The 12,289-nt window shown below is 40.1% G+C and overlaps 1 protein-coding gene across 8 annotated transcripts in view; it reads left to right on the forward strand.

Moving 5' to 3' along the window:
* CORIN (corin, serine peptidase) overlaps window positions 1-12,289 on the forward strand; it is a 114,215-nt gene that overhangs the window by 46,776 nt on the left and 55,150 nt on the right. For all 8 annotated transcript variants that reach the window (XM_083754870.1, XM_083754867.1, XM_083754873.1 and 5 more), the window contains exon 6: window positions 10,658-10,771. In XM_083754870.1, the coding sequence (XP_083610996.1) occupies window positions 10,658-10,771 (114 nt within the window). The remainder of the gene's footprint in view (window positions 1-10,657; window positions 10,772-12,289) is intronic.

Raw genomic sequence — 12,289 nt, forward strand, 5'->3', positions numbered from 1 at the left:
CCTTTAACCTATACTCCACCTTGTTCACCGACTTGGAAAAACAGTCTTTAAATGGCATTCCTTTGGGTCAGAAGTACACCTCCCTAGCAATGAAAATACTTCAGTTATTTTTCTTCTAGTCCTCCCTTCATATCTTTTATATCTTGTGTTATTTTAAGTAGCCAAAGCTGGGAACTGCGTTTAAAACAGCAGTAGATAATATAGAAATCATAAATGAGAAAAGCAGATAAAAGACTAAGGAACAAAATATTTGATTTGCTTTCTGAATCCATTTGATCCATTTTTAGAGCAGTAAATGCATTGTTGTCATCCCTTGTTGTATTGATTGAGATATTTCCCCTCCATTTCTGCTGCATTTTGCACTGGGGAAAAAATCTGATCATTATATCTCTTCTAATCCATGTCCATTATTATTTTCTGATTGCTGTGTGGCATGTCACTGTGAAAATTTCATGGCACTTATTGGTGCTTAAATGTCATGTTATTACATATAAAACCCTGAATGTCTTGGGACCAGATTACTTAACGGACAATCGATATCTGTATAGTCCTACCAGTAACTTAAGATCTAGCTCAGAGGGCCTCAGTGTCCATTGTTTCAACCGGCAAGCACACATGATTAAAGCATTTTGCTGGTGGCCCTGGATGTAATGTAATGTAATGTAATGTAATGTAATGCAACACCTGTCAAAATTAGGCAGGCCCCATCTGTGTTGTATAAAGTTCCAGATTCAATGTAACGGTTTAGAACAGGCATTTTATTAATAAGCAAGCACATATATATGTACAACATCTATTTAACGTTCTCTAACTTACCAAGTTAACTGACAGACTTGTGCTTAAGGATCTATTAATCTTAAATGCCCCCTATCGGTTTCTACAGCCACAGCAGGCACTGTAACTCTTGACTTCACCATGAAGGCACTATATACAATCCCATTATCACCTTCTGTCTCAAAAGAGCCACTTGCATTGTTGCCGTTGCTTTCTTACTTTAGCATTTACCATTATGCAATCTAACTCATATCATTAGGATATATATTAACAAGGGAGGACATTGTTTTCTTAATACACAGGATCTTTACAGATACTGTCATCGTAGGAGGAAGAGGTATGTTACATTCACCCATGTCCAGTTTAGGAGGGCTTTCCCATATGAGGACCAAAGGTGTTACTAGCTTGGTGTAAAAATGATAAGAGTTAGATTGCATAATGGTAAATGCTAAAGTAAGAAAGCAACGGCAACAATGCAAGTGGCTCTTTTGAGACAGAAGGTGATAATGGGATTGTATATAGGAGAGATATTTACAACTGGTGTCACCACTGTAATGTAAGTATAGTGTATAAAATTCAGGAATTTTAATAATATGGGAAAGCCCTCCTAAACTGGACATGGGTGAATGTAACATACCTCTTCCTCCTACGATGACAGTATCTGTAAAGATCCTGTGTATTAAGAAAACAATGTCCTCCCTTGTTAATATATATCCTAATAGACTTGAGACTGTGTGGGTTAGTTAATTCTCACTAATGCTGATTAATTTCATGGGCAACAGTAAGATATTTTTTCTTAGAGATATAATAGTTTCTCATTTTAGTGTCTTTCTCTTTTATTTATCTATTACACATATCTTGCTCTTTACTAGTTACTTGGTCCTCCAAAGCAAACACACATCTTGGCACTGACAGGCTGACCTACTTCAGTGAGTAAGATTGATTTGCACAGCCACTTTGGTTATGAAGAGCCACTTATTTTTTCCAGCCACTTTTGTGCCAGTGGTCTTACGCAGTTACACCACTCACAATAGTCTTAGGTTTGCAGTAGTGTAATTACAATAGTGTTAGATGTGGTATCACAAACCTTCAAAAATATGAACTGCACCTTCTCTTGAAGAAAGTCTATCCTCTCTCTTTTAGCCTTTGTTTAAGTCAACAAAAATGTGTATGCCCTAGTAGTGCTAAAACAATGGTGAGGAAATAATTGCCCATGTTCTAGTGGGACTTGGTTAGCTGTTTAATGCAGAACAAAGATCACAACATTGGTCAAGATAATGTTTTATAGATGAAGTAAGGCAGTCAAATACATCTTAAATCTAGTGTATGCATACCCTCTGGAACATGAAAAAGTATGTAGGAGGATTTGGTTTTCAGTAGAAGAATTAGGCATGTCTTTTGTTATAATACTGGATTATTTTTCTGTACTCTTTGACATGTATTGTATGTCAGGCACATCTGCAAGCCTATTGACAAAAATAATGGCTTTATATCAATTCCTGCTGAGTTATTCTAATCGGTGGATACAAGGAAAGAAAATTTATATGTGGAAATATTCATTTTGATATATATTGGAAGCCAACTGAGGCCGTGTTGCATGCTAAAAAAAATTTTTTTTTCATGTAACTTAAATTCTTGAGGCCCCGACTTAGCAAGAAGGATTTACAATTTGTTTAAAATTACTACCAGTTTATATCTGGACCTGAAGACTGTTTAGAACTATTTTCCCCAAGCAAACTGCTTTATAAATAAACTGTAAAATACCTTTTTGTTCTTTGAAAAGTTTGTTTGATAGTCTATATGTTGTAACAGTGATGCATAAGCCTGGAAAATATTTAAAGACTTCTGTTCTAACATGTTGCAGCCAGTTGTGTGGATACCAGATGGCTCAGTCTGATAATTAATTTGCTCTCCCTGCATGTAGTTCCAATCTGCTGCGTGCAGAAAAGTAGATTTCTTTCTATAACTGTTTGAAAAGTAAAAGTTGTTAACCATGTGAAGGAGACACAGAAATAATTTAATGAAATTCTGTCTGAATGATATATAAGATGAGGGGAGAAGCTTGGATTTTAAATTTTCAATAAGGGAAAGAGCAAAATTCAACCGGGTTTGGACTTTAATTTTTTATTGCCTCAGCTGCACACTCTGTTGTATTTCCTGCAAAACAGCTTCTGATGGCAACTGTAGATATATGGGACAGAAATTGTGTTTTGGTTCTATGCTTTGCTTCTTTTTGTCACTTAAAATAGGTTAGATATCACTATTCGGGAGCTGAACAGCAAAAATGCACATATTTATTAGTAAGGCTTAAGCTCTGAAAAAGGTTTACAAAATGGCATAGTGTTATCTGCCTTGTGGTGTTTGTCACTCACAAATAATATTCAATAGGTGCCTATGAGACATTTATACTTGCAATCCATATTGCAATCAAAATAGTTTTAAATTCATATATGAGGGACTGATTGTATTTGCATAGCTCATATTTGCATGAATGTTCAACAGTGCACTGTAGATAGAATACATGTAGAATATATATAACAAAATGGGGGGAAATTCAATGTCTTTCCAAGTCATCAGTTTGATGCTTTCCTAGAGCTGGGAGACTGCTGGAGCATCATAACAAGAGATGGAAATAGGATGGTGGCTTTGGGGTTGCTCTCATATAGCTGTGTGGGACAGGGGGAGCATAGCATAGCATAGCATGAATCCAAAGTTTACTTTCCACTCATGCATTGCACCCTGAACTATGGTTTGGTGTGTTGTGTGAACATGACCAGGGAGTGAGCAAGGAAAATGTCTGAGTTTCATTCCAGTATACCTACTACATCTTGCCATGGGATCCCTTCAGGGGAGCAGAACACTGGTACAAGAGAAGTCTGTGGAATCATTGCTTCTCTGAGCCAAGGACATTGCCCTTCTCTGAATCTGAGGACCCCTCCAGAAGCCTTAGTACAGTGGAGAGGGACCTCCAGTCAATGAGATATTCTTGGTGTACTAGGAAGCCCAGTTTACCCATGAGGCCATTTCCCCAGAACCATGTCCATTTGCAATCAGCTGGTGTCACTCTAATGTGAGGGCAATGCTAGCTGAAGTTCATTTCTTAGTTGGTTGCACATACCAGTTCCCACAGGGAACCAAAGCAAAGCAACAGTGTTTAATTCCCATCAGCTAGCAAGTGTATGGGTGGGTTAAACCTTGCCTGCAGAGAGTAGGGTTGAAGTCTCCACTCCAGAGATTCAAAGAGCAGCTGGGAGCTGTTTGAAAACCCTTTTGCAAACAGCCAGATGTTGCTCTTTGAAATTCTGAAAGTCAGAGCTTTAAAGAGCAGCAAGGGACTGTTTGCAAAAGGGCTTTCAAACAGCCCCATGCTATGCTTTGGAGTCCTAACAACTGGAGCTTCAAAGCACCGGGTCATAGTGACATCAGATGAGCATCCCACGCACCTCTCTAATTTGGCCCACTATAATGATCTGATCTACTACTCAGAAAAGGTTCACCACTCCTCCCTCACCACCCCTGTCTTAGTGGAACCACAATCTCCCCATCTCTGTTTGAATCAATGAATTCAAAAGCAGATGGATACCCTTTCAATAAAGGGGTTCTTCTCATGGAAGGTGGAACTAGATACTGAGATACAATTGCAGTTCCTATTTAAGGTTCTTGAGTAGAATTGCTGCTGAAACAACACTTTTCTCCTGCTTGAATGGAACTGTCCATGGTGCTTTGTATTCATACAGCTGAGGACATTGCTCAAAACATGTCCCAAGCCCTACCAGCTCACAGCAGGTAAGGCAGAAGGTGGGAGCAATGTGAGTTTTTCACAATCTTGCCATGCCATCTCCAGGCTGGTATAGCTGAAGAGCAGGGGATCTTGACTGTGAGTCCTGGAAGACCTGCTCCTTGCTGAACAGATTCCTGGGCTGGGGTGTCTTGATTGAGTGAGGGTTGTTGCTGGGTTTTTTTAACCTTTATTTTAGATCTTCTTGTGATTTATGTGGAAATTCTTCAGTCTAGTTGTGCATTTTAAATGTTTTATTTACTGTCGATGACTACTTTCGTTATGCTGTAGTGGTGTATTTTTTCAAATGGTAAGCCACCTTGAGCATGGTTTGAGATCTGGGAAGGCAGCATACAAATAAAATTGTGTATGCATTCATGCATGCGTACATGTATGTATGTATCTGTGGGGAATTGGATCCAGTGGACCCAAAGCTGCAAGATCCCTGCCTTCACAGTCCATTCCTGCTTTCCAGTCTCTATCACTGGTGAGGCAACCACTGACTGTAGCTTTCCATCTGCCTGGGGGAACTACAGTATTCACTGTGACAAGGTTTCTCCCACTCGCAATGCTCCTTCTACATGGCATCCGTAACACCCTGCCTTCAATATGCAGGAATGGGAGGGATGGTGCTTTGGGGCTTTTAAATCAGTTAAGGTTTTTGTGTATACAAAATTCAGAGTTCCTATGTATTACACAGTGTATCTGCAAATGTGAAGTTTGGTACATATACCCAGATATCCTGATTGGATAAATGTTAGTTGTGAGGTCTGTGACCAGTTCAATACATTGATTGACTGAGCTGTAATAAGCATTTTGAAAGCTGCCAAGCTAGAAAAAGTCTAGGATATCATTCTAATTAGCAACATAATGTTCCTTATGCGTCTAAATCTTGTGGCTGCTCACTTTTGTTGCTCCTGTGTATAACAATAATGCTCAAGAGATGTCAGCTGGGAAACTGGAGATTATCTTGCTTAATAGGAATAGATATTTCTCCCCTCAAAACACATCTGCTCCATCTTTCAGTAGTTGGAAAGGCCAGTGTGGTGTAGTGGTTAAGAGTAGTGGACTTGTAATCTGGTGAACCGGGTTCAATTCCTCGCTCCTCCACATGCAGCTGCTGGGTGACCTTGGGCTAGTCACACTTCTCTGAAGTCTCTTAGCCCTCATTCACCTCACAGAGTGTTTGTTGTGGGCGAAGAGGGGAAAGGAGATTGTTAGCCACTTTGAGACTCCTTAGGGTAGTGATAAAGCGGGATATCAAATCCAAACACCTCTTCTTCTTCTTCTTGTGTTGGAAACTTGACAGATAGAAAGGCTTGTGTTATAACTTTCATTTAAAACTTCAATGAATGGAGTAAAAGTAAAAGGTAAGTTAAAAAAAACCCTGGACGGTTAAGTCCAGTCAAAGGCAACAGTGGGATGCGGCGCTCATCTCGCTTTCAGGCCAAGGGAGTTGGTGCTTGTCCACAGACAGCTTTCTGGGTCATGTGGCCAGCATGACTAAACCGCTTCTGGCGCAATGGAACACTGTGCCGGAAACCAAAGCGCACGGAAATGCCATATGCACTGACAAAATGCCAATGCAATAAAGATGGGTTTTCTGAAGAGGTAACTCAGTCTAAAGGAAAGTAGTGCTGGAAGGACAACATATGAGCAGTACACCTAAAGAAGACAAACTTTTTGGGTTTATGAATATTTTCAGGGTAGAGTGGAGAGCCTGGTCCTCTTTGAGCCAGACTATCAAGACTGGATGAAGCAATGTTTCTGCCTGAGGCAGAGCAGCAAATACTCCCACATCCATCCCCACAAGTCATGGTGCATCATATCCAACTGGGACAGTGCATGAGAATGTGCCACCGGAGCCAGTATTGCTGTGCTGCCCCTTCCCTCCCTCTGCTGCCCCTCATTCTGTGTTGTATTGGTGCCCCCTCCTCTTCTCTTCCAGCTTTTCCTCCCTTCTTTTGCAGCCAATTTAGCAAGCATCTGGGGTGAGGTCTTCTGCCTCCTCCTTCCCTGTCTCGTTTTAGGAAAGACCTAGGTATGTAAATACATGTAAAGAAGACAAGTCTGGAGAAAAGGTGGAATTGGATTCAAACAACAGCAGGATTAAGATTGCCAAAAAATTGAACAGGATTTCAGATTTCATAGAAGCTCTGTGGTGGAGGGAAGCTACTCTAAGATGCAGTAATAACTTGATCAAATGTTCCCCCTCCTGTTTCAGCCATAGTGGGGCTGTACAGGAGGTCTCACGCAAAAGATAAGAAAGAAATATTGAGACAAGTGGGTATTTCTGGCTGTAATCCTGCCATTGTGATAGGCAGAAATTCACAAGGTGAATTTGACTTGGAATAGAGTTGTGATGATGGAGAAAGCTTTGTGAGTTTACATTTCTGTGCCTTATGTGACTGTTAAAGCCACAGGGGCCTTTCAAGATAAAGGGTTTTCCACCTGCCACCATGAGGAAACATGAGCACCATTCTATAAGAAGAAGAGCATGAAGAAAGGAACCCTGCTCAAAGGTGATATTTTGCTTTTGGATGAAGTCTTTCATCTCCAGTCACATGGGGCTTGAGGAGAATCATCTGACAGACAGTTTCATCTAACAACTCCTACAGGGCAAAGAGATGAGATGGGTGGTGGAGAGTTAATGTACTGAATTAAAACAAATAGACCCTGTTATTGTTTTCTTTAAATATATCTTTGTCATGTTTTCATGTAAAAACCATCTGTCTACTTAAGAAAGGAAAGTCTTGTTCCAGTGTGTCTTTATTAATAAACAGAGGAACAAGCGCCGAAAACTCTGGAATTTGGAAGAATTCAGCTCAAAAATGGGTGATTCTGTGAAGAAGTTTTTGCTCCATGAAGAAACACCAGACTGAGAGAGGCATATGTACTACAGAATGTCTGGAGCTCATTTATTCTGAGAAAAAGAGCGCTGCTTGTGCAGGACTAAAGCCAGAGTAGTAGTATAATATTTGGATCTCCAAACAAGAGCTATTTTAATATCTTAAGAAAGGTTTAGGGATATCATATTGAGAACAGGTAGATTCAAGAGTCAGAGCTTTGGACAGAGCAGACAAAAGATTATGAAAGCTCTCAATAATATTCCCCCCATTCCTCCAGCAAACATTCACTTCTAATTCCCAGGGTAGGGCTACAGTTTTCTTTCCTAGCTCTTTTTAGAATATATTTATTATCCCTGCCTTGGTGTCTAGCTTTCAGTTTCACTGTCTGCTGCCACAGACAGTATATGGAAGGAAGATACTGAGACTGAAAGAACAGGCTTAAAAAATAGCGAGCTGTTTCAACTTTAGAATCAGAGAGAAGAGTGTGGAACTGATCTGAGGAGAGAAACTTTCCTCTTTTGGCTCCTCATCTTAAGATTTAACTCCTGCCCCATCCCCCAAAAATGCTGAAAAGAAGCCTAATATATTGAAAGCATGGGGAAAATGTTAAGGCTTTGCAGCTCTAACTTTTGCAAACTTTGGCCGGAAAAGGATTACAGGATTTTTGAAAGTATGTTGGTGTCTGATTTTATTAATGTGCAGTATGCCTTATTGACTGGAAAACGTTATCTTTTAGTCATTTATATTCAGGCCTTCTTGTACATTCAGATGAACAGTGGCATTCAAATAAGTAAGCTCACTAATATGGCAATGAAATTAATGAAATGAAAAGAAAAGTAGCTTTCATAAATTCACCTCTTTTGAATGGATCAGTTAAGTCATGGGAAATTATAACCAGTTTGTTCAGTTGCTTAAATCTGATAATGTAGGAAGGAATACAGCTGAGTTGCTGGTAAAGACAATCTAGAGATGAAACACTTGTAGATTTGTGGTAGACATTCTCTTTTTTCTTTTTCTTTTTTGCATTTTTTCATTATAGTGCACCACGTTATGTGTAATGACTGAAAAGGCTGTTCTATGTTTAGTTGATCTATGTTGTAACTTTAAAAGCAAAGCAAGGTAAATTTTAAGACAAACTTGCAAAAATGAGTATTTGCTATGTGGTGTGATTAATTTGTTAGATGTCTCCTACATTGGCAACCAGGAAGAATAATAGATGGGATAAGTTTTCTTTCTTTCTTTTTAATTGCACAAACTATTTCTCAATCTCTGATACATTATTTTCCTAATAATTAAAGCCTGTATATTGCACCCTGGAACCTCCGAGCAGAGAGTGAAATATATAAATATTAAAGATAAATTAAATAACCTGAATAATATTTAAAGCAGTATTTAATGTATTTATAAAGAAAATATATTTCACACAAAATATTTTTTGGCAAGAATCTGTAGTTACAGATCTATAAAACAGAATTTGCATCTTATTGAGAAAAGTAAGTTCTTTGCCATGTTACAGTCCTTCCAGATACATGTAAGTATTCACTGAAACATCAGGAAAAAAAATTGTTGATAGAAAAAGTTTGGATGCATAATCTTTTAAAAGAAAATCGATAAAGCCAGTGACTTTCCTCAATTTGCTAAATTCAGAGCGGATACATGCAAGAGGGCAATGTTGTTATTGCTTTTCCTGACCCCAGAGCAACTCTTTAGCATATGAAAGAAGCATGCCATATAAACTGTAACTTATCTTTGACACTGAGGGTGCTTCCTGAGGTGAACAATTAAGCACGACTCGATCATTGCTGTTTTGCTTTAAGCTGCAAGTGGAATAGCAAATCTGCTTCCAGATTTCTGGAATCCAAATAATCATCTTTAGCTGGGTGGACAGTTCCCCTTTGCTCAAGCACAAATGCTGTGGTGAAGGGTTTGATGATGTTGTTGTTGTTGTTGATGATGATGATAATAATAATAATAATAATAATAATAATAATAATAAACCGCAGTGTGTGTAGCATTAAATACATCCTGCCCCCTTGCTATGATTCCCAGTCTCTGCATTTGAGGGGAGGAGGGGGAAAAATAGTGTTGCACCCCAGGCTGCCCGCCCTGCCCCAAATCTCTGAGCAGCAAGAGACTCCAGAGTTCCCAGGGTTACCATTTTATTTATACATGTATACAACCTGACCATAGGATGGAGAGACTCACAGCATTAACGCTCAAGGAGATCTTGGCTCCCTATTAGGTTTCTTGGGAAGTATAGAGCAAGGCATGTCTCGACATCTCCTGTTTCCAGCATCCGGGGCAGAGGAAGGGGGCTGCGGTAGGTGCGGGCTGCCCCGGGTGTCACCACTGAGGGGGATGACAATTCCAGGCGGCACTCAACTCGGCACCTGCAGTGTGCCCAAGCCTCACGTCTCTCCTGGGAGAGATGCGGTGGCTTGTGCGCAGGCAGGCTCTGCACTTCCCAAACGGTCCGCCCGCTGCCTCCCCTCCAGCTGTAGGGCAGTTGTGTGGGAGGAGGCAGGCAGACTCCAGAGGCCCTGCGGTACGCCCTGCCCCAGGCATCTGAGCGGCTTCCTCTGCCGCTGCCAGCATCAGCCCCCAAACTCAGCCAAGGCCATTCATTACCTTAACAAAGGAGACTCAGCTGACTGATTCAGCAGGTTTCCTCTCATAGATTCTAACCCCTATATACATAGGATCCCATGGTTATCATCCAGACTGACATCCCTACTCCCAAACTCATAACAATATAAAGCAGCACAATTTGGAAAGGAAACATCATGGCTGTACTATTCAAGTGAGAATGCTGGGCAGTGATCATACCTCCCTTAAAGCCACATGATAATGTGAAATCGATCAGTGATCTTTAGTCAGCCTTATAGTGTGTTCTCTCCCTAAATATCTTTGGCTTAAGAGCATTGACCTTGATGCCAGAAATCAAATGTCTTGGGAGACCACAAGGTATGTGTTGTCATTTTTAAAGTGTAATTTGCATACATTATGTGTCTGGTTTGCCCTAAGTAAAACACAGAAGGGCATTGTAGAGATATTATGGTAGTTTCTACACATTAGCTATGATCCAATTCTTGTTCTTCAGTCCCCAATAACAATGTGTCTGGACCACTGCTGGTTAAAACCACTTCACAGCAGCTTTAATCAATCTGAAGAAAATTACATTGTAAAAGAAATGGAGTCTAGAATTTGGTTTTTACTCTGATAAAAATGTCTTTCTACCTTGCTTTTCACCTTTCAGTACTTTGTGAAGGGGAGGAGAGCTTCTTGTGTACAAGTGGAATTTGCATCCCAAGGAAACTGCAGTGCAATGGCTATAATGACTGTGATGACTGGAGCGACGAGACACATTGCAGTACGTCACTTAAATTTATTATATAACACATGTCTGGCAAGAACAACACTTCAACTGTTTGGATGAGCTTAGAAATAAAAGTCATATATTGTATCAGAATAACAGCTTTGCGTAGGATTTACGTATGCCCATTTCTGTCCTGTCCTTCAGAAGTTAATGGGACCTTTTTAACTTTGCCCAACTAGGCCACAGAATGTGCTTGTAGACCTTTAAAAAAGTTTAAAGCATAATTGCATTAGTAGTTGAACAGCTAAAATTTCTGCAAAGACACACAGGGATCTTTACTTGTTTTTTACATGTCTGAGTAATCCACTCACAAAGGCTATCTTTGTAAAGAGATAACCCGCATAACAAGCCCTCGGTTTATAAGCTTTTGGCCATGTATTTGTTGGCACATTATATTACAACACATGCAAAGCAACCTGTTTACAAAATTATTTTTGATCTGCCCCTGAGAAGGTGGTCACAAAAATATTTGTTAATGGAAGAAGTGCTGTGGAAAAGAACATGTGGTTTCTCTAGTGTATGGTGCGTTCAACCACATCCTTCTCCATGTATATGAGAAGGAGCTAAAGGCTAGAACATACATTCCACACTTAATGACTGACCACATATAAGCAAATCTTCATCTGCCTTTTTTGAAATCCAGAAAGAGAAAGCAAGCTCCATTCCACCGGCTACCCTTACAGGCAGTGAAGACTGGAGAGCACTTGTCTAATCCTCCCCTTTCCTCTTATATACTCACCTTCAGCATGAGCAGCACTCTATCTGGTTGCTTACACAAGTTTGGGAAATTTTGATATAATTCAAGTGATCCTATGTGATCCAAACCTTCCTATTTTACTGAAGCAGCACAAAGCTGGGCAATGAGCAGTAGGGTTAGCATATCACAGGGTAATGAATGAATTGTGCCTGTCTCTCATTCCACACCAGGACTTGGAATTCCTTGGAACAAGAGCAGAAGACCAATTGCAAGAAATAAATCATAGGGAGGCAGATTTATAGAAAAGCAGGAAAGCTGTGGGCTCTCCAATGTGGGAGCAGAGCACTGCTTTGAGCATTTTTGAAGAGGCAGGGGGTGAAAAAGAAGTCTTTTATATTTATTTTCCAGTGTAAAAGGATGGAAAGGTCTATTACAAAACCTTTTCTAGGAGCAAGGCCAGCAGCTTCACAGACATAATACCTCAGGCCAAGGGCATATCAGTCACTTATTTGTTGTGACTAGGAGTGGAAATAGACATCACGTTAAGTGTGTTGCTGTAGTTTTAAAATGGTTAATAACTGTAACGAGAGCTGTGGCAGGAGAGGACAGGATTAGCCTCTTCCTGCTTACCATGGTTCTGATAATTATTGGAGGCCCCAGGCAGCTATTACCAATTAAAAAAACAACCACAGCACTTCTAGTGACCTGTTGAGACTCAAGTCCAGTTTTAGCTCTGTGAGGTACTTATGTAAATAGGATTTCTGAGGGTTCTTCCACACTTCTGCTTGTCTTGTGCCTAGAAAGCATAGGTCTGA

Source organism: Podarcis gaigeae (genome assembly GCF_964106915.1).
Source record: "Podarcis gaigeae genome assembly, chromosome: 9".
Lineage (NCBI taxonomy): Eukaryota > Metazoa > Chordata > Lepidosauria > Squamata > Lacertidae > Podarcis > Podarcis gaigeae.